Source organism: Triplophysa dalaica, chromosome 9, assembly GCF_015846415.1.
Source record: "Triplophysa dalaica isolate WHDGS20190420 chromosome 9, ASM1584641v1, whole genome shotgun sequence".
Taxonomy (NCBI): Eukaryota; Metazoa; Chordata; class Actinopteri; order Cypriniformes; family Nemacheilidae; genus Triplophysa; species Triplophysa dalaica.
This window is the reverse complement of record NC_079550.1, coordinates 22,088,273-22,108,462: the sequence shown is the minus strand read 5'-3', so window position 1 is coordinate 22,108,462 and position 20,190 is coordinate 22,088,273. Positions and strand designations below refer to the sequence as shown.

At 36.5% G+C, this 20,190-nt stretch overlaps 2 protein-coding genes across 4 annotated transcripts; both read left to right on the top strand.

Moving 5' to 3' along the window:
- Positions 1-85: 85 nt before the first annotated feature.
- Positions 86-9,214, top strand: LOC130428481 (delta(3,5)-Delta(2,4)-dienoyl-CoA isomerase, mitochondrial-like). 3 transcript variants are annotated; one of them, XM_056756559.1, is made up of 11 exons: positions 86-968; positions 3,353-3,476; positions 3,881-4,013; positions 4,363-4,451; positions 4,640-4,764; positions 5,981-6,032; positions 6,128-6,192; positions 6,395-6,465; positions 6,546-6,617; positions 7,147-7,297; positions 8,871-9,214. In XM_056756559.1, the coding sequence occupies exons 3-11, from the start codon at positions 3,886-3,888 to the stop codon at positions 8,973-8,975; spliced, it is 858 nt and encodes a 285-aa protein (XP_056612537.1). In that variant the 5' UTR covers positions 86-968; positions 3,353-3,476; positions 3,881-3,885; the 3' UTR covers positions 8,976-9,214. The 3 variants fall into 3 exon arrangements, with proteins under 3 accessions (XP_056612537.1, XP_056612536.1, XP_056612535.1); XM_056756558.1 differs by having other exon boundaries at positions 3,849-4,013; positions 8,871-9,212; XM_056756557.1 differs by having other exon boundaries at positions 886-968; positions 3,884-4,013; positions 8,871-9,205.
- Positions 9,215-10,442: 1,228 nt separating this feature from the next.
- On the top strand, positions 10,443-19,531 carry LOC130428226 (thymus-specific serine protease). Its single transcript, XM_056756078.1, has 12 exons — positions 10,443-10,506; positions 11,431-11,591; positions 11,726-11,825; positions 11,992-12,121; positions 12,203-12,326; positions 13,787-13,864; positions 14,919-14,966; positions 15,029-15,313; positions 17,886-18,018; positions 18,808-18,987; positions 19,148-19,299; positions 19,393-19,531. The coding sequence occupies exons 1-12, from the start codon at positions 10,443-10,445 to the stop codon at positions 19,444-19,446; spliced, it is 1,509 nt and encodes a 502-aa protein (XP_056612056.1). The 3' UTR covers positions 19,447-19,531.
- Positions 19,532-20,190: the final 659 nt, after the last annotated feature.

Sequence of the window (20,190 nt, the reverse complement as noted above, 5' to 3'; positions counted from 1 at the left end):
CCGGAGGTTGGTTTGTTAAAAGAATATGTGAATAGTTTGAACAGTACACTGTGATGTAGCTTGAGGAGATGATGAAGAATGACAGTCGGGGACACAGGTGAGGTATATCAACAGTGTTGGGTGTAGTTACCATGTAATAAGTTACTGTGATTTAATTACATTCCCCTTGAAAAACTAAAGTAAGGGATTACTCCGATTTTTTCTGTAATTTAATTACAGTTACTTCTGAAGAAATTAAAGTAAATACTTTGTGAAATACATGTGTGTGCAATAGTGGAATTGATGACAAAATTCAAGTCCAACTTTAAAATCTGTGGTTTAATGTACGGTATAATTCACAATTTTGTAATATTTTGGTCAGTTAATAAGAGTACTTTATGTAGTTATATAATATTGATTTGAATGAATTAGTTTCATGTCTGTCCTTGAATCACTTAACCAATCAAGGTTGATATGGGATATAGAATGTAATTAGAAATAAGTAATTAAATACTTTTTGTACAGTAATCTAATTACACTATTGAATATGTAACTAGTAATTCATTACTTTTTCAGAGTAACTTGCCCAACACTGCATCATGAACCAATACTGATATAAAATAAAGAAATAAGATATTAAAAATATATATTGAAGAATCAGGCTAATTAAAGCGTAACCTTTGTGAGTTCAATTGTTAATGTATTGTCACATGAGGAATCCATGAACATCTTACTGTTACAGAACTTCAATCTATTATAGATGTCTCCAACGGGATTTATAAAATGCGCCATAAACAAACATCTCCATTTATTTAAAGCATGTTTAGGATTTCTCTCAGTGGTGTCCCGTTAATAAATGTTTTTGGGTGTCTTAAGATAAAGATAAAATCAAAGCATTAGTTATAGAGAAAAAAGTGGGCGTGGTCCACTTCTCCTCAGAACATGCAGCATTTCTCTCCTCTGTGCGTCTGTCTGGAGACATACTGCTGGTGAGCATATAACTTTAACATTTTTACTTGCTATCTAATGACACTTTTGGTATAAATGTACACTTGAAATGTATGTCTTTGCTGTTATGTTACGAGATGTTTCATGTAGGCTACCATAAATGATATCTGTAGTGCTTCTGGTATCAATAAAAATGGGTGTTGCCCCTTCGATTGAGGATAAAGTTTACAGCTACAAGTTGAGCTAGTTCAGAATACTTTAAAAATTAAATACTTATGATTTGTTCATGGTAATGTGACAATTGTACTGTTGTGTAATACCCACGGGCGTAAATTTATCAAGAGTTATTTCAGAACTACTTTGCTTATATTAAAACGGCATGCAGAAAGAAAACGTTAACATTAACCAACCCACCAAAATGTTACCTTTAACCAAATATGGTATGCAAATATATCACTAAGTGTGTACTTTATAGGGTCATAGGGTCAGATTCCAAGTCATTAAGGGCTTAGGGCTGAAATAGGAGTGTAGCTGGAATGTCAATGCAAATAGAGCTGCATAGAAGAGATAACGTTCTATGGAAGGCCAACAGGGACAAAACGTTTGAAACGAACGCGTTAAAGTGTATTTACGGTCTTTCATAGGTGGGAAGTAAGTTATGCTGTGTAATGATGGGATATGTTGTCTTCAACTCCACCGCTGATGGTACCACTTATACATCAATCAGACGGAAACGAGAAATCATGTTAGCGGAAGAGGAAAAGTAATAAAGTTTTATAAATGTTGCGTTTGATAAAATCATTTGATTTCATTATAATGGATTAGACCCGAGTAATGTAAGGTTTAAAACTAAATTGTTAGTCATGAATACTGTAATTGTCCAATTCAATGGTGTGATAACACTGCGCAGTTTAAAGTGTTCAAATCAATTATAGTAAAAGTTATTTTGAACGTACCCACATCATTTGCTAGAATGATAGACGGAACGACGGTACAAACTACTTGCGTATCAGTCAACACAGTGTCACGCGGTTGCTACGTCAGTAAAGGCGGTAACAAAGGGTAACGTGGATATGATGCCATTGACAGGCGACTAAACGTCTTCGGTCCACTGTTTAGAATGGAGATTTTCTCAGGATTTAAAAGCAGTTGGAAACATCTGAGATATTGTAAGTACTCAGCTGAAAAAAATATATAAAAATGGCCTAGTGGTTTTTGGATATTTTACTGCAAAATTCTTACAAACTGTACCTTTAAATTCTGCTCGTTCCCTTGTTACATTGGTAACTAATAAGAAGTTTGGACAGTTTAGTAAAAGTCAAGATGACATTGGTGCATAATGCTATATTTTAAGTGTTTAATCCTGTTTTATAGACGCACGGTTCACTTATGTCTCTGCACCGCATCCACACAGAGTGTATTGAACCGAACTGAACAACTTCTGCTTTAATGACATATTTAAACGTGCATCATGTCTCTCTCTTCTGTAAGCGCGGGGCAAGAAAGTCACATGAATATGCTTGCTATTTCATGCATTTTGAAAAGCCTCACCAGCCCTGCCGTTAAAAAGACTGTTGCCAGATTATATATTTCTGACAAGAACAGCAAACAATGACAAGTCAGAAATACACGTCGACACATTTAATAAGACAAAAAAACACTATGCGCAACTGTTCACTTTACTAAATATATAAAGTATATGCAGCTTCATAAGAAAAGACTAACAACAAATGTGAAGCTCTTAAAAATATGTTAACATGGCAACACCGCGAGAGAGTGCTGTGAAGCTCTGAACATAAATCATACAATTTCGCTCACTTAACCAGTCTTTGGACGAAAATGGCAGATACGTATCAAACGGATAACCGTATTGATAACTTATTAAGAACACCAGGCTTAAACTCTTTTTTAAAGCTTCATTTTGCTTCTCAGGAAAATGTATATTATTTAATAAATGTTTTATTAATATTTCTTCTATATGATTCTGTGATATTTCTGCAAAACAAGACAAAAAAATCTTTTGGTTGCAGTGCACTTGTAACCTGTTTTAATATATAAATTAGGCGCTATTGTGGCACTATGATGACTATTATTGGTGTTGCACAAAACAGGAGAGGTCCCCTCGCTTTAAAAAAGTAATTAAGTAACTTTTACTTTGAGTACATTTGAAACAAGCTACTTTTACTTGAGTAGATTTTTGACTGGTAATCTTACTTGTACTCAAGTACAATTTCATCAAAGAAGTACTACTTGTATTTGAGTATAATATTTTTGTACTTTTCCCACTCCTGGTCTTCCATAAAGATCAGGTAAAAGGATTCGTCTTCAGCAACAGAATTGTTCAGTTGTCACAGTTTGTGATTGTATGTTAATGATGTATACAGCAAATGTCACATGAAGCTTTGCTCGCACTTTGCCCCCACAGCGTCTGATAGCCCCTCCTCCCAAGTTAAGTTACACATTTTGAAGTCTGTGGATCTGTGTCATACAGTCCTGTAAGGGTGAATATCGGTTAAGGCACCAGGAACTATTTTCAGATCTGCTGTTAAGTAAGTAGTCAGGAACTGATCATATTTAACAACAGAAATAATCTTGATATATTCTGTTTTAATAATCGATGTAATCATCAAACTGTATTATTGTTTGTTATTGTGTCTTGGAAAAAAATGTGTCTTATATGCATCGTTATCCAACAGTTATTTGTATTTATACTGTAAAATGATTTTCTTTAGCTAAATGTAGGTGAATGATTACACATTCTTGGGTTAGTTCATTGGGTTAAAGGTCATGTAATAAATGTGCAGTCACATCTTGCAAAAAATGCATGCAATAGTATTTGCTGTTATTGAAATGTTATGCTTGCAAACGTTGTCAAGATATTAGATTTTTACTAAACGGTCATCTTTCATGGGTTTGTTTAGTATTAACAGGAAATGTATTCCTGTCTCGAAAGCAGAAATGTCTACTTCAGGACGCCCTACTCCTCCCTTCACAACCCTGACAATCAGCCGCCCGGCCAATGGCATCACTCATGTCGAGCTTTGTCTACCTGAGAAAGACAATGAATTGATTGCGGCTTTCTGGAGGTACACCTGAGGCCTTGTCTATTCATTTCAGTCTTATCTACGCTAATGGTTCTCAAACTTTTTGTTCTAAGTCCCCCTTTGTATAGAGTGCATCGCTTCGCGGCCCCCAAATAAATATTTATAATCTTAAACGTATTTTAATAAACAAAAATATTTTTTTTATTCAATGCTGGACCATCATGCCTTTCCGATGGTGGTAAATTAGTGGAATAAAATTCAGGATAAATTTCTATATTTCATAAAATGCCACAGAAAATGAGTGTCCCCAAGGATCCATCTTGGGGCCCCCCTAGTTTGAGAACAAGTTTGTTGAATTGTTATGAATGTGTGATTTCTGTTTTGCTTGCAGTGAAATGGTTGACTGCTTCAAGCAGATAGCTGAAGACTCAGAGTGTCGTGTGGTGGTTTTCTCTGGGGCTGGCAAGCTTTTCACGTCTGGTATAGCCACAATATCTACTACTACAACACTTAAAACATATGACCGGTTGTTTCTTTATGACTTTCTTTTCATTGTTTTTTTATTTGTGATTTACATTTAGTACGCGTTTTGCAGACGCTTTATCCAAAGCAGCAGCACTACAGACATAAATGACATATTAACTGAATCGTGATCATTTAATTGACAGGGTTTGATTTTATGGACGTGGCCATTGATTTACTACAGCCTGTGGGAGAGGACACAGCAAGAATCTCATGGGGTTTTCGCCAGATCATAGTCAAATACCAAGAGGCTTTCTCTGTAATGGAAAAGGTGAGCGTTTAGAATGTATTCATATGATCTCAGTAAATGAAAAACCTTAAAGGAACAGTTTAGCCGGTTCTGTTAACCTTTCAACTCTGCCACCCCATACGGATCCACAGGTGGGTCCACTATTGCATCATCATTGTATCTGAAACACAAAACTAGACATACAGTATATGGTGTATTTTGAAAGCTAAGAACCTCAGTTTTCCCACCACTTCTATTGATTAAGCCTTTAAGTTACGTAAAAAAATACAAAATAAAGTTCTCAATTTGTCTTCCCACAACCAACCCCCTGCAAAAATCATACGAATAATATTCAGTTTCATACTTACATCACACAAGACATATCAAATGAAAACACTCGCAAGACTATGACTGTATTTTTTACCAATCTACACTTTAGAGTAAGATAACAGAATCATTTTCAAATGGTGAGTATGTGGGTAGGGCACTCTTTTAGATTCATATAAAAATTGCAAAACACACACCAGAGCTGCAGAGGTGAAAAAAAATATTTACTCGCTTTTTTTCGCCAAGACACAACAAACGATAATTTAATGAATATCTTTCCGGGTGGACTCAATATAGACCGCTTCATCGGACGCGCGCTGGTCTGACCCTCAGTTAACTTCCGGTTTGTGTTTGGCTAGTTTCCAGAAACAACTATTTATATTTTATTTCATTTGTATTGTTATTTATTGTATAATAATGGTAATAAGTAAACGATTTGTTGAATTGTGTTGTATGTTCATTTTATTAAATGAACAATATGTTGAGTGGGTCCTGTAGTTTGGTCGCCTTTAAAGAAACCATATTTTACATTGACATCTAGTGGTTGAGTTTAGTATCGCAGTCTACATTCAAAATATTAGAGAGACGAGTTTAGCCAAGTAACAATTCTTCTCAGTTTCTTCTCATAGTTTTGAGCAATAATCTTCCGGCACTTTATTGTTTGTGAAAGTGTTTAGGAAGTTAAGTTGGGCCGGGAAGTCACAAAAGTGCACATGCAAAGTAACGTTTGTTTAAGTTGTAAAAACAAAACCATCTGTAATGGAGGCGTGACTCGCTTTAAGGCTTCTACATAATCGCGACCCAACACTTAAATATTCTAACTATTGAATTGTTGGGGGTGCCACGACACCCCATGTGTTGTTAAGAAAAGTTCACATTATGATGTCATGTACAAAGTGTTTTATATCATGTCTCTGATGTTTCTTTGCAGTGTCCAAAACCAGTGATCGTGGCCGTTCATGGTGCATGTACAGGAGGAGGAGGTTCGTTTACGAAACACTACTTTCTATCACAATTTTAGCATTGCATTCTTAATGATTAGTTGTAAACATGGGATTTTTCCTGTGTATCTGTTCAGGAATGGATCTGATCACAGCATGTGATATACGACTGTGTTCACAAGACGCCTGGTTTCAGGTTAAGGTGTGTAACCTTGTTGCATATGTTGCAAACATCACTTACCTTCAAAGATAATAGCCAATACTTGGGCCAGGAACGGTTCATACAACCATTCATCATAGTTGCTGTTGAATGTATAGTGTATATATACACAGATAATTGAAAAATCAAAATTCACAACCTAAATGTACATAAAGAATTCCTGTAATTGATGTTTTCTGTTCAGGATGTTGACTTTGGTCTGGTAGCTGATCTTGGGACTTTGCAGCGTCTTCCCAAAGTTATTGGAAGTCGAAGGTATCATAGCTGTATTATCCAGTAACATCCATAGTTTTGTGCAATTCACAGTATTTTCATCAGTGTTTATTGTCTTTAAGTCTGGTGAACGAGCTGGCATTGACTGGCAGGAAGATGTATGCAGATGAAGCCAAAAGCTGTGGATTGGTCAGGTGAGATATTTAAGCAATAATTTAGAAGGTATGGAGGGGTTGCTTAACCCAATGCAAAGTTCAAATGAAGAGTTTATTTCCAAAAAGAGATAACTAAAAAAATCATCTTTTTAATGTGTTATTTAGCTGTTTATTTGAGTTATTGTGGCTTAAATCAAAACAAAGCGACTGCAGTTTGATTGATAGACCTGTTCAAAAATTATATTTTGAAAAATGTATCTCATTTCGGAAATACATGCTTTAAATATTTAACCAATATAAATGTGTCCCTAACTTATACATATTTTAAGGGATCATGTCCTTTATTTTATTTCTTCCTCTAAAATCAACTTGTTATCTCCAATATCTACAGTTTGTGGTGTTTTCCTTTTAAACATATTTTTCTCCTGTAGGCCTGTAATTTCATTTAATTATGGTTTTCTGGTTCAGAGGTCGGCAGTGATATATAGTTGGCACTTTGATGCTCCTATAACCTATAACTATAATCCTATAACATTGCTGTTCTCGTGTTCTCTCTTCTCTAACACAGCCGAGTGTTTCCAGATAAAGAGACCATGATGGCTGGAGCTCTGGAGATGGCAGGAGAGATCGCTAGCAGGAGTCCTGTAGCAGTCCAAGGAACCAAAATCAATCTTGTTTTCTCCAGAGATCACAGTGTTGAAGACGGCCTGAAGCACATGGTGAGATCTAAATCTGACACAAGACTCTTAACCCTTATACACATAGATGAAAATGTAATGCAATGCCTTGGACATGCTAAAACGATTCACGTGAAAAATGCTTAACGTGGTTTGATGCATTACGATGGAAAAGCATTTTCTTATAACGTGCAGATCTGGGTAAGTTACTCTTAAAAAGTAATGAATTATTAGTTACTTATTACATATTCAATCGTGCAGTTAGACTACTGTACAAATGACTCTCTCCAAAAAGTATTTAATTACTTATTGTTAATAATTACTTTATAATAAAGTAACTTATTGTTAATAATTACTATGTCCTGTCAAGCTTGATTAGAATTCCTTCAATGATAGACATAACAACGGCTCTTTTAATTCATTCAAGTGAATAATAAATAACTAGTTTCAAGTGTAATTAAAGCGATACTTCACCCAAAAATATGTTATTTATGTATTATATCACCCTCAGGCCATCCAGGGTGACATTTGTTCTTCTGCTGAAGAATAAAGTAGAAATTGAGACATCTGTGTTTGCAATAAACTTAAGATAATTTACAGTGGCTCCAGGGGGGCACAAATTTTCCATTGCATTTTATGAAATATAGAAATTTATCATGAACTTAAAATAAGACCACCAACCGAAAGAGTTGATGATCCAGCGTTGTATAACTACATTTGTTTTTGGTTTTATGAAAAATTCTAAGTTAAAGATTATAAATATTTATTTGGGGGCCGCAAAACGATGCAGTCTATACAAAAACGGGGACTTACAACAAAAAAGGTTGAGAACCGCTTGCTAAGTCAAGACTGAAATGAATGCTTATAGATGTTAGAGTTAATAGCGTGTTCTGGGCATTTGGCAGAGGCTGTAATGCTGTAAATAATGTTCAGTTTCTTGCCAAAATCAATCGAATAGGTTTACAAGATGATATGTCACTCTCAAAGTGTGCCGGTACCTGTTTACTTCTATTATTATTACATATCGGATGGCCTGAGGTTGAGTAAATAACCCTTTGAGATAAAATAAGGGTGAACTATCCCTGTTACTCTATGTTACTATTATATTCTAGACTCATCTGCTTTCTTGTATGTAGTAGTACACTTCATTTGGTCACACTTTATTTAAGGTCCAATTCTCGATATTAACAAACCATGAACTATTACTTTTGCCTCAATAAACTCCTCATTTGGTGCTTATTAATAGAAAGTATGTTTTTAGTTTAGGTATTGGATAGGATTAGGGATGTAGAATATGTTCATGCAGAATATGAGCTTTATACATACTAATAAACAGCCAATATGCTAATAATATGCATTATAATAAGCAAACTGTTAACAGTGAGAATTGGTCCCTATACTAAAGTTTTACCAATTTTTAACCTTAACTCTTAACGTTTAACTCTCGCGACACCAAATTTATTTGCCATCCTTGGAACCTTGAATTTTAAACTAGAGCCAAATGTAGGATTTGGCTTTCTGTGCTATTACAGACGTCAACAACCCATGTACCACCCATGTTTTAAACATAACACCGTTCTCACCTGTACTACCCGTCCCATCTGTCCCTCTGCAGGCCAGCTGGAATATGAGCATGTTACAAACCCAAGATCTGATGAAGTCAGCTCAGGCAGCTAAAGAGAAGAAAAGCCCTAAAGATGTTGTTTTCTCAAAGTTCTGAGACTCTGTGGGACCACCAACAGTATTCTTTTGGAGTCCAGTTAGAAGTGTTATGTTTTTATAGGTCTTGTAAGCTACAATAAAGTTTGATTTCTTGTTTTTGCTTTTAATGATTTTGAATGTAAAGTTAACCAAAAACATGTTGCCATGTACTGAGCTGCTTGGATGGTGAATTGGGATTTTAGTTCTTCAGCATCAGACAGAAAGCTCTTTATGCCCCGATTTGTGACTCCTTCAGGAGTTTAAGGATTCTACTAAAGGTCATAATAAATGGTGGAGGTCTTTGGTCATGTTTACACAATGAAAAACAGAAAAGCTATAAAAGTTTCATGATGACACCGTTGTCAAAACGATCTGCATTCACACGGATCCCAGAAAACAGATGTATCTTGCATGCCACAAGCCACTGGATGGCGATGTTACTTTGTAAAGAAACACAAGGTGCCTGCACACATACACACACCCTCTAATACCCTTTGTTGGGGTATATGTGTGTTTATAAGTTTGGTGTATGTTAAAAATATGTATCCACTGGTCTTAGTGGTGCAGTAAATTTTTACCGGAGAAATGTCAATAAGTATGTCGCCTAGCCACAAACACCCAGTTCTAGAGGCCGCCATTATTGATTCGGGACTAAACATGTAATACACATGCGTATGACGTCAGCGCTTTGCAATGTTCTGTTTTCGCAGTTTACATAGAGATGATTCGTTCTTAAAGGGCCATCAGTTCTAGCAGAAATATACAGTAAAGTGTCTACTGTCATCTCTGAAAACAGCCACAAGAAGTGCAGTTTATCAGGAAAATATACAGGTGACTGACAACAGACATGAATGTTCCTGACACACAATATACAAACCAAAACAAAAATGTTTTGACAAAGTCTGCCATAACGTTGGAGAAGAGACAGAACGTCTCAGAGACCAGAGAATGCATGAAAGTATCCGGATGTGTTCTCGATATCAAGGGTGCATGGAATGCGGCCTTGCGTGCGCCGCTTGAAGTCCTAGAAGTCAAGGGCACATACCTCTATGCTTTTGCATTTAAGTGTTGATATGTGTTACGTGTTTCCAGGTCTGGTTAAGTAAAACTTAAATTTGATGTTTTCGTTGGTGCCAAATTTAAGTTTACCCAACTACTACCAACTACTGGCTCATTTTAGATCCAAAGTATTGTGTTTACAATCCCATGATTTGTCACAGTGACTTACATGTTGATATAACCAATAGTGAAATTGTCAATGAAAGGGAAAGTGCTTCGGTGTTGTAATGTAATAAGGCATCATAGCGTGGATATCATGTGATTTTTCAAGTCAGCATAATACATTTCGTGTTTAACGTTTGTGAAGTGAAACACGGAGCTGATTGGCCACCATTTAAGTATAAATAGGGGTTTGATCTTGTATTAGCTGTAGACCACATCAAAACACTGAGCTGGAGAGTTCATTTATAAAGATAATTACGTGATAATGTTTTTATCATCTTCGCTGAGATGTGTAACTGTCATGCTGCTACTTGACCTGGTTTGCGCCGGTAAGACTGATGATCTTCTACCTTACAATTTTTAACACTATATATGAATGTAAGTTAATATACATTTAGCAAACATGCATATTTTGGGTTTTTTCCAGGATGCTTGTTATCAGTTCTATAACCTTTAAATAAAACAAATAAAACTTTATGTGAAATAAGCCCTGATCAACATATATAAATATCAGATAACAGTTATAATAAGGTTGTATTTGTTAAAATTAGTAAATGCATTAACTAACAAAATGTACAACATAATTTTCAGCATTTATTGATCTTTGTTAATGTCGGTGAATGCTATTGCAGTTGTTCATAGTAATTAATTGTGCATTAAAGGTCCTGTGTGTAGTCTTTTGGAGGATCTTTTTTTTGTTATATTTTTGGGCTTTTTGCAATTACTATGATTGGAAAGTGGAGAGGTGACAGGAAAGAGACGGGGAGCAGGATCGGCAAAGGACCGCATGAGACGGGAATATAATGCAATCGTATATAATCCATATAACCTTTGTTTATTCCTCCGCGTCTCAACAGCTATCATGGCCCATGGTTTCGTAAATAAGTAATCTCCTTCAACAAAGAAGCGAATCGTGACAATATCTCAGTTCATTGTCAGTAACCGTAGTGCTTCGAACGAGAGGGGGGAGCAGTCGAGTGAGCCGTTGGTTGCAATTCGCAACCTGACCACTAGATCCCAGTAAAATCTCTGCATTTCTCCTGTAACTAATGTTGACAATTACAACCATATTATAAAGTAATTTATATATAACTATAATTAGTATCATGTGCTATAAGTAAACATCCGACTGACAATTGAAAATAACGAAAATAACAAGCACCCAAACCACGTTCCACATTAGTAAATTACCAAACACTTACTGACTTTTCATTTATATATATACGTATATATACAGTATATTTTTCTCCTAGGTCGACTTCTCTGGAGAATGAAAGAGCAATTGCATAATATCCAACAGGTCAGAACAAAGCAGCATGTGATGACACACCCCTCCACAGCTATTCCCAAAGAAGGCAGAATTCATCAACCACTGAACCATTTAGACATAGAAAACGCCAAAACCTTTCCTCAGGTACGTACAACTATTCGCTCTTAAACAGTCTAATACGATGCCGCCCTGTATTGCTTTCAGCAATAATTACACAGATAATAAGTCAACATTCATTATTAATATCTGATGAAATTGTCACTGTTGGTTTTGCACAGAGATTCTTTGTGAATGACATTTATTGGCAGCGATCAGACGGACCAGTCTTTCTCTACATAGCAGGAGAGGGCCCCCTCTCTAAATTCAGTGTACTGTACGGTCAGCACTCACTTTCCCTTACATCTCAGCTCCATAACTGTCACGAAAGAAATCAAATAGCTCAATTCAGAATAGTTTTTGTGGTAATTGCAACATTATAACAACAGTATGTTGTGATGCAAGAAGACCTTCAAAGTGTCCAACAATGACATCATTCATTTCTCAGGTCATCATGTGGAAATGGCAGAGAGACACGGAGCTCTTCTGGTAGCTCTGGAACACCGCTTTTATGGGGAAAGCATTAACCCTGATGGTCTGGAAACACAGCAGCTGAAAGATCTCTCCAGTCAGCAAGCGTAAGCGGTGCTGATAAACCTCTCCATAACACATCACAATAAACAGTTGACACCTTATGTCACATCTCCTTCCTCTTTCAGTCTGGCTGACCTGGCAGTGTTTCATCGTTATATCAGCCAGCGTTTTGGCCTCTCTTATAAGAACACCTGGATCAGTTTTGGGGGTTCCTACGCGGGAGCTCTATCGGCTTGGTTAAGAGGGAAGGTCTGTCGTCATTATCGTTATTTTGTAACACTTTACAATAAGGTGCTATTTGTTAACAATTAGTTCATGCATTAGCTAAAATAAACTTGCAATGAACAATACTAACACAGCATTTATTAATGTTAGTTCATGTTCATTTCAGCATTTGCTGATACATTATTAAAATCAAACGTTGTGTCTGTTAACATTAGATATTACATGGCTCGTTGGTATGCTTGATTCTGATTGGCAAGTCGCAACATTTGCAGGTTTGTTATTCCAAATTATTACACGACTCATTTGAATGCTTGATTCTGATTGGCCAGCCGCGACATTCCAAGGGTTGTTACTTTCAAATAACAACCGCTCAAAACTAATAACACCCTGTAGCCCGCATCCTGCAAATCATTTTGAGAGGGGCACGTTAGTATTACACAAAAATAAATAAATATGTATTTTAATAGCATATATGACGTGATATTTACAAACGATTAAACCAATTTGCCTGTCTGTTACGTTTGAACATCGTTTCTTACTTTAAAACCGAAACAAAATGGCTTTTCCTTGTGGAAGGTCTGAATTCGGTAAAAATTATCAAATAAAATATTTGAAATTCACATTTTATGTCCAGTTTTTCTCATGTGGGAAGTAGCCATGTAACAATATTTAAAAATATATATATTTTATATATATATATTAGGAAAAGCCGTTATTTTCGGTTTTAAGGTATGACATTCAAATGTCACAAACAGGCAATTTGGTTTGATAATTTGTAAATATAATGTCATATATGTTATTAAAAGATATATTTTTATTTAATTTGTCAAAAAACTTGTCAAAATTATTTGCTTCATCGGGGTCGACGTGTGTTATTAGTTGTGAGGTTTTTATCTGGGAATAACGAACATGCAAATGTCACAACTGGCCAATCAGAATCAAGCATTCCAACGAGCCGCGTAATATCAAGGAATAATAAATGTTTATAAATGTTTCATTGATAGCTAATGTCAGATAATGCATTTTCTAAAGTTAACAAATAGCAGCTTATTGTAAATAGGCCTACCCATTATATCATAGAAAGGGATTTCTCATAGTGTATAATGGGATTTATAATTATGCCTAATTTGGGTAAATTTAGGTAAATAAACGTGCTATGAGGTATAATAATATGGCAAACATATTCTGTAGCGGGTCTTCTGAAGGTGTGTAAGACAAACTGATTAAACAGTTTATGTGTTTAACATTCACACGAATACATATAAAGGTTGCATGCATTACACTAAATATCACAAATGAATATGGAGAAAGTGCACATGTTTTTACAATAGGCAGGTTTAGATCTCCAGATGCGTAATGTATGTCAGAACATGGTGAACATGTATAGACAAACAGTGGAAGGCAATATTTTTGCTCTTGAGTGACAACATCTCTTTCATCGTTCTGCTTGAATTTTGCATGCAAAATTTTGTTTTCTCTTTCAGTTTCCTCATCTCATCTATGGAGCGGTGGCGTCCTCCGCTCCTGTTCACGCCCAGCTGGACTTCAGCTCATATAATAAGGTGAAACATGAAGAACATGTGGCTTACTACCGACACACACAAAACACTTGAAACATTACTTTTACAATTACATATTCACACTGTTATTTAATTTTTGTATCGTTTAGTGTCATGTTTCTACATAATTAAAGACTTGATATTAGTCTTTACTTTATGTGTGCGTTAGCTTTAACTTACACTATGACATGCTGTCAGAATAATTGTCAACTGTTAGTTTATGATGGCTAAAATGCATTGTCCGATGTTACAAATTTAACCTAATTGTAAAGTGTAAACTGTTATCTTAATTCATTTTCCAATTTGACATTTTATTACATTAAAATAATCTAACCACATTAAAGTAATGGGAATTTGCAATGAAATGTGCATAATTGTCACAATGCAAAATTCTTACAGTTCATAAGAACTTTAAATGTGGATATGAATTTGCATAGATGGACATGTTTATTGTTTGAAATTTCAATTTGACACGAAATTCGCAGTCTATTAATGCGTGTTCATGGACACGAATATCCCCATTTTTTCGTGTCAGTGAGCACGTCATTCTCCTTTCAATACACATGCTCTGTTTATATATATATATATATATATATATATAACCTGATATCAAACAAGTCGCATATATTTTAGGATGTGTCTGACTAACACCTTACTTCATCCCCAAACCCTAAATTAACAGCCGCAAAGGCTAATTTAGCTTAAAAAAGAGAGTTTCGCGAGGTGGCAAAACAACTATAAATGGCTCCCCTAATCCCGCCCCTTAACATGACGCCACAGGGGAAGAGTCAAAACATACCAATGAGATTGTAGGAAATAGGAATTCACACGAATGACCTTGTAAAATAGGAAAGATTTCCCATCAGACTGCGTTGATATGTATTTATACATATGAAAGAAAACATATTTTATAATGCATTAGATTTAAAGTCGTGCTGACTGACACTAAAAGGGGGGAAATTCCTGTCAGTAAACACAAATAAATAGATTACAGTTCGTTCATGTCTATAACAGTAGTGATTTGGTTTTGCATGAAATCTCATTTTGTTTTATGCAGGTGGTTGGTCGTAGTCTTATGAATAAGGCAGTCGGAGGCTCTAAAAAGGTAAAGACCCTTTACCAAAACACGTTTTGTGTGTTCTTTGTGAGGATAAATGTGTGTTGTAGTGTTTAACAGAAGTGAGAGAGGCGTTTGCCGCAGTGGAGGCCGCTCTGCTGATGGGGAATGAAATCCAGCTTGCCAAAGACTTCGGCTGCTGTGAGACCCCCATAAAACCACAAGACAAGACTGAATTTATGCAGAGTTTAGCAGACATCTTCATGGGCACCGTCCAGTACAATGAGGAGGGGGTTGCATTCAACATCGAGGAGCTTTGTCACATTATGACCAATAAGAGTGAAGCTTATAATCAGAAGGAGGAGGCATACGACCGTCTGATCAAACTAGTGGAGGTACACAGCAACAGTTCTTTATCTCATGTGGAATTTTAAAGGGGTCATATAGCGCGAGATACCAACATGCACGGTATGTGGGAAATACAGTGTCTTTGAATCTTAATTTGTGTATAAACATAACATCAAGCACTATATCAAAAAAAAAATGTTGTGTCATATATCCCCTTTAAAAAGTGTTTATGATAGCTGCCACAGTTTCATTAGTTTATTCTTGACTTCTGACGTTATTCTATACTGAAGTTTCTTTTAAAGTACCATTCCAAAAATATAGGGCCACTTGAATGTGTCTACATTGTCTATATGTATGAAAATACTTTCAATTCAATTCAATTCAAGTTTATTTATATAGCGCTTTCCACAATGTGTATTGTTTCAAAGCAGCTTTACAAGGGCAAACAGGAAAAACAGAAAAGTTAAAACACAGCACAGTGCATGGTATTTATACAACGAGTAAGTTCATTCTAATAAATAACATCTAATTTCTAAATAAATAAATAAATAAATGAATGAATGCAGTCTCCCGGTGAGCAGGCCAACACTGCCCTGCTGTGGCGAGGAACCCAAACTCCAATGATTGATTAATGGAGAAAAAAACCTCGGGAGAAACCAGGCTCAACCGGGAGGGCCAGATCCCCTCTGACGTGTCATAGCTGCACTCAGACTGGTGACATGTGATTTTAGTTTAGCATTTAATACCAAATATTGTAACTTCAGCATTAATAAGACAAATAGTCCGTCTTTGCTCTTGGTTGGGGATGTAGTGGTCTGAGCTGGGATGGTCCGATGGTCATATTTCTCTTGGCAGCTGGTGGAATTGCCTTAGATGGAGCTGGGATGGTCAGTCAGTCTGCAGCTGTATCTGGTGTAATCTCAAATTGGGGATGGGCATCTGTCGGTCGTCTGGACATGGTGGAACTTCTTCCTACCTCGGGATGGGCATGGGGATGGGCATCTGTCAGTCGTCTGGACATGGTGGAACTTCTTCCTACCTCGGGATGGGCATGGGGATGGGCATCTGTCAGTCGTCTGGACATGGTGGAACTTCTTCCTACCTCGGGATGGGCATCCCGAGGCAGAGGCGGAAAGAGAATAAATAGAATAATTAGCGTAGCTGCTGTTCATTAACTATGCATTAAGTGAAAGCTTGGCTGAAAAGATGTGTCTTTAATCTAGATTTAAATTGGGAGAGTGTGTCTGACCCTCGAATAGTATCAGGAAGGCTATTCCAGAGTTTAGGTGCTACGTATGAGAAAGCTCGTCCACCTTTGGTGGATTTTGTTATTCTAGGTATTGTCAAAAGTCCTAAGTTTTGAGATCTCAGCGAGCGTGATGGGTTGTAACGTGATAAAAGCTCGGTTAAGTAAGTAGGTGCTAAACCGTTCAGGGCTTTGTAAGTAATAAAAATAATTTTAAAATCAATGCGATACTTAATGGGTAGCCAGTGAAGCGATGATAAAACTGGGGTTATGTGATCGTATTTTCTTGACCTAGTAAGAACTCTGGCAGCTGCATTCTGAACTAACTGTAGTTTGTTTATCGATGATACAGGACAACCACTAAGTAGAGCATTACAATAGTCAAGCTGTGAGGTCACAAATGCATGAATAAGCTTTTCTGCGTCTGCAACACATAAACTATTTCGTAATTTGGCAACATTTCTAAGGTGGAAGAAGGCTGTTTTTATGATATTTGAGATGTGATTTTTAAATGACAGGTTGCCGTCTAATATAACGCCTAGGTCTTTAACTGTATTTGTTGGAGTAACAGTGCAGCTTTCAATTTGCAGGCTGTAATCGGAGATATTCGGTTTACTTAATTTTGGTGCTATAAGTAATATTTCTGTTTTGCTAGAGTTTAAAAGGAGGTAATTACTAGTCATCCAATGTTTTATGTCCTCGATGCACTCTGCCAGTTTGGATAGCTTAAAGGAATCATCTGGTCTTGATGAGATATATAGCTGAGTATCATCTGCATAACAGTGGAAGCTAATTCCATGTTTTCTAATAATGTTGCCGAGGGGCAGCATGTATATGGAGAAAAGCAAGGGTCCTAAAACCGATCCCTGAGGTAATCCATAATTGACTTGCGTAAGATTTGACGATTTCCCATTTAAATGGACGTATTGATATCGGTCTGTTAAGTAAGATCTGAACCATTGCAGTGCCTGTCCCTGAATACCTGTATAATTGTGTAAACGATCTAGTAGTATTTTATGGTCTACAGTATCGAAAGCAGCACTAAGGTCAAGCAGGACTAAGAGTGAGATGTTTCCTTTATCTGAAGCAAATGGAAAATTTATGCTGCTGGTCCATATGTGACCAACAGAGGGCATCACTGGCTCTGCTATTGCCCGCTTCTATCACACATGCCACATCTCATCAATGCTCGAGTTAAAAATGCATTAGAGATGTGATTTTAGTTTGGATTATTTTACAATAGCAATGAACACAAACCAAGCAAGCACCCTAACAAAAGATGAGAGTAAAACAGATAGTCTGTCATGAGCAATGGTACCAGACAGCATGTTTTTAACACTCAGTTTTGTATATGATCGTGTGCGTGTGTTCAGATGTATCGTGCAAGGGTGGACGCAACTTGTCTGGATGTCTCTCATGAGACGTTTGTGCTTGAACTCAATAGCACCACAGTTAGATCCAGTTATAGGCCGTGGTTGTACCAGACCTGCACCGAGTTTGGCTTCTGTGAGTATTACATTCTCCCTCTATACCTACTGCTTTGATAAAACTGGTAATATTAAGCATAAAAACTAATAATTACATGTTATATTAAATGTTTTCTTATAAATTGCTTCAATTAAAAACAATTCAATTTGTATTATTTGGTCCCGGTTTCACAGACTTAAGGCTAGTCCCAGGCTATTTTAAAACATATATGTTTTGCCTCAAGATGCACATCAGGAAAGGCCCTTTTTAAAAGCGACATAAAAGGATACTTCAACCAAAATGAAAATTCTGTCATCATTTACTCACCTTCGAGTTGATCCAAATCTGCATAAATGTCTTTGTTCTGATGATCACAGAGGGAGATATTTGGAAAAATGCTTATAACCGAACAGATCTTGCCCCCCATTGACTATATACATTGAAATACAATGGTGATCAGAAGTACCCCAGAGCTGTTTGCTGTCCTACATTCTTCAAAATATATTTTTTTGTGATAAACTGGGAAAATCATAATGTATTTTTTCCTCCTATGGGAGTCAATGGGGGCGAGATCTGTCTGGTTACAAGCATTCTTCCAAATATCTCACTCTGTGTTTATAAGAACAAAGACATTTATGCACATTTGGATCAACTCGAAGGTGAGTAAATGATGACAGAATTTTTCATTTTTGGGAGAAGCATCCCTTCTAAACCCCTAAATTAATATAGCCCTGGCTCGAGCAAAGCCTTGCCTACGAAACCGAGCCTAAATGATTGAACTTTATTTTGTAAGTTAACTTTGTACTTCTGTGTTGGTTTACGGAGCAGATCAGACATGTGAGGATGATAGCTGCCCTTTCTCACACACGATAAACCTCCAGTCTCAAGCCGAGCTCTGTTCTCAACTCTTCAACATCCCGCAGTACAGTCTGCCTGTCTACATTGACTTCACCAACCAGTATTATGGAGGAAACCGGCCACGAACACAGCGTGTGCTCTACATCAACGGTGAACGTCTTGCTTTTACATTTTTACGCTCGTCACAAAATTTAGTTATTAATTGCCGCAGTTGTTACCACAATTGAGGTTTAACACAGTCTATTAAAATCCCCCATATGTGATATAACATTATCTGAACCATAAAGATTTGTTACCTTTTCTCACCAAGGCAACATTGATCCATGGACGGAGCTGAGCGTGACCTGGAATGACACTTCGGAGGACAATGACAGGGTCATTCTTATTAATGGCACTGCACATTGTGCTGACATGAACCACAATAAAGCTCTCGACAGACCTGCGCTGCACCGGGCCAGAAAGGTAAAAATACTGCGCAAAACATTGTGTGAACAGATGGGATAAGGAAGCCAGATTTTTTTCTATTCATCATATTTTATGTTGTTATCTTCGCAGGAGATTGAAAGACGTGTGGCCATGTGGCTTGCGATGCAAAATGGCACTACATGATTTATTCAGATATTTTGATATCAGCACCAGTAGCTTTGCATTGATGCTTTTACATATTGCTCAGCCACACCAAAAGATATCAAAGAGCACCGCCTCTCTCCTACGGAAGAAAAATGACACAGGTTCTGTGTTATCGACACCCATGGTTAGATTAGCAGTAACAGAATACAATTCTTGCTTTTCCTACAGTATGCTGACCATGCACGGGATGCAAATGGATCGCTTTAAAAGTCTTAGAATGCCGAGAGAAATGAATTTGCAAAAGAGATTACGGCTCGTCTTAAATGGCTTGCATGTTTTGAAACATAAATCAAAAATATACTGTAAGAATATTTGTGTGACCTTGGACCACAAAACCAGTCGCAGTACGGGAACATTAATGTAATAGCTACACAGCAAAAAATGACTTTCTTACTTGTTTTCCTGTAAAAATGTCACAAATTCTTGGATCAAGCAAAATTTTTAAGATGAAATGACCTATGAAAATAAGTCTTGTTTTAAGTAAAAAATATGAAATTTCAGTGAATTTGTGCTTAAAACAAGCAAAAAATCTGACGATGCGGTAAGTAAAATAAACTTGAATTAAGGTTTACCTTTTTCTTAGTCACTCAATTCAAGATAATTTTTTCTTACCCCTTTGGCAGATTTTTTGCTTGTTTTAAGCACAAATTCACTGAAAATTAAAATTATTTTCTTTGGTCATTTTGCTCATCAAGAAAATGCATCTTGATTCAAGAATTTGTA

Coding starts and splice junctions, on each gene's coding strand:
- LOC130428481 (XM_056756559.1), top strand. CDS start 3,886: ATGTCTACTTCAGGACGCCCTACTCCTCCCTTCACAACCCTGACAATC. Junction 4,452..4,639: donor TGGCAAGCTTTTCACGTCTG/GTATAGCCACAA, acceptor TTTAATTGACAG/GGTTTGATTTTATGGACGTG. Junction 6,466..6,545: donor AAAGTTATTGGAAGTCGAAG/GTATCATAGCTG, acceptor ATTGTCTTTAAG/TCTGGTGAACGAGCTGGCAT.
- LOC130428226 (XM_056756078.1), top strand. CDS start 10,443: ATGTTTTTATCATCTTCGCTGAGATGTGTAACTGTCATGCTGCTACTT. Junction 11,592..11,725: donor ACGCCAAAACCTTTCCTCAG/GTACGTACAACT, acceptor GGTTTTGCACAG/AGATTCTTTGTGAATGACAT. Junction 18,988..19,147: donor GCGTGTGCTCTACATCAACG/GTGAACGTCTTG, acceptor TTTCTCACCAAG/GCAACATTGATCCATGGACG.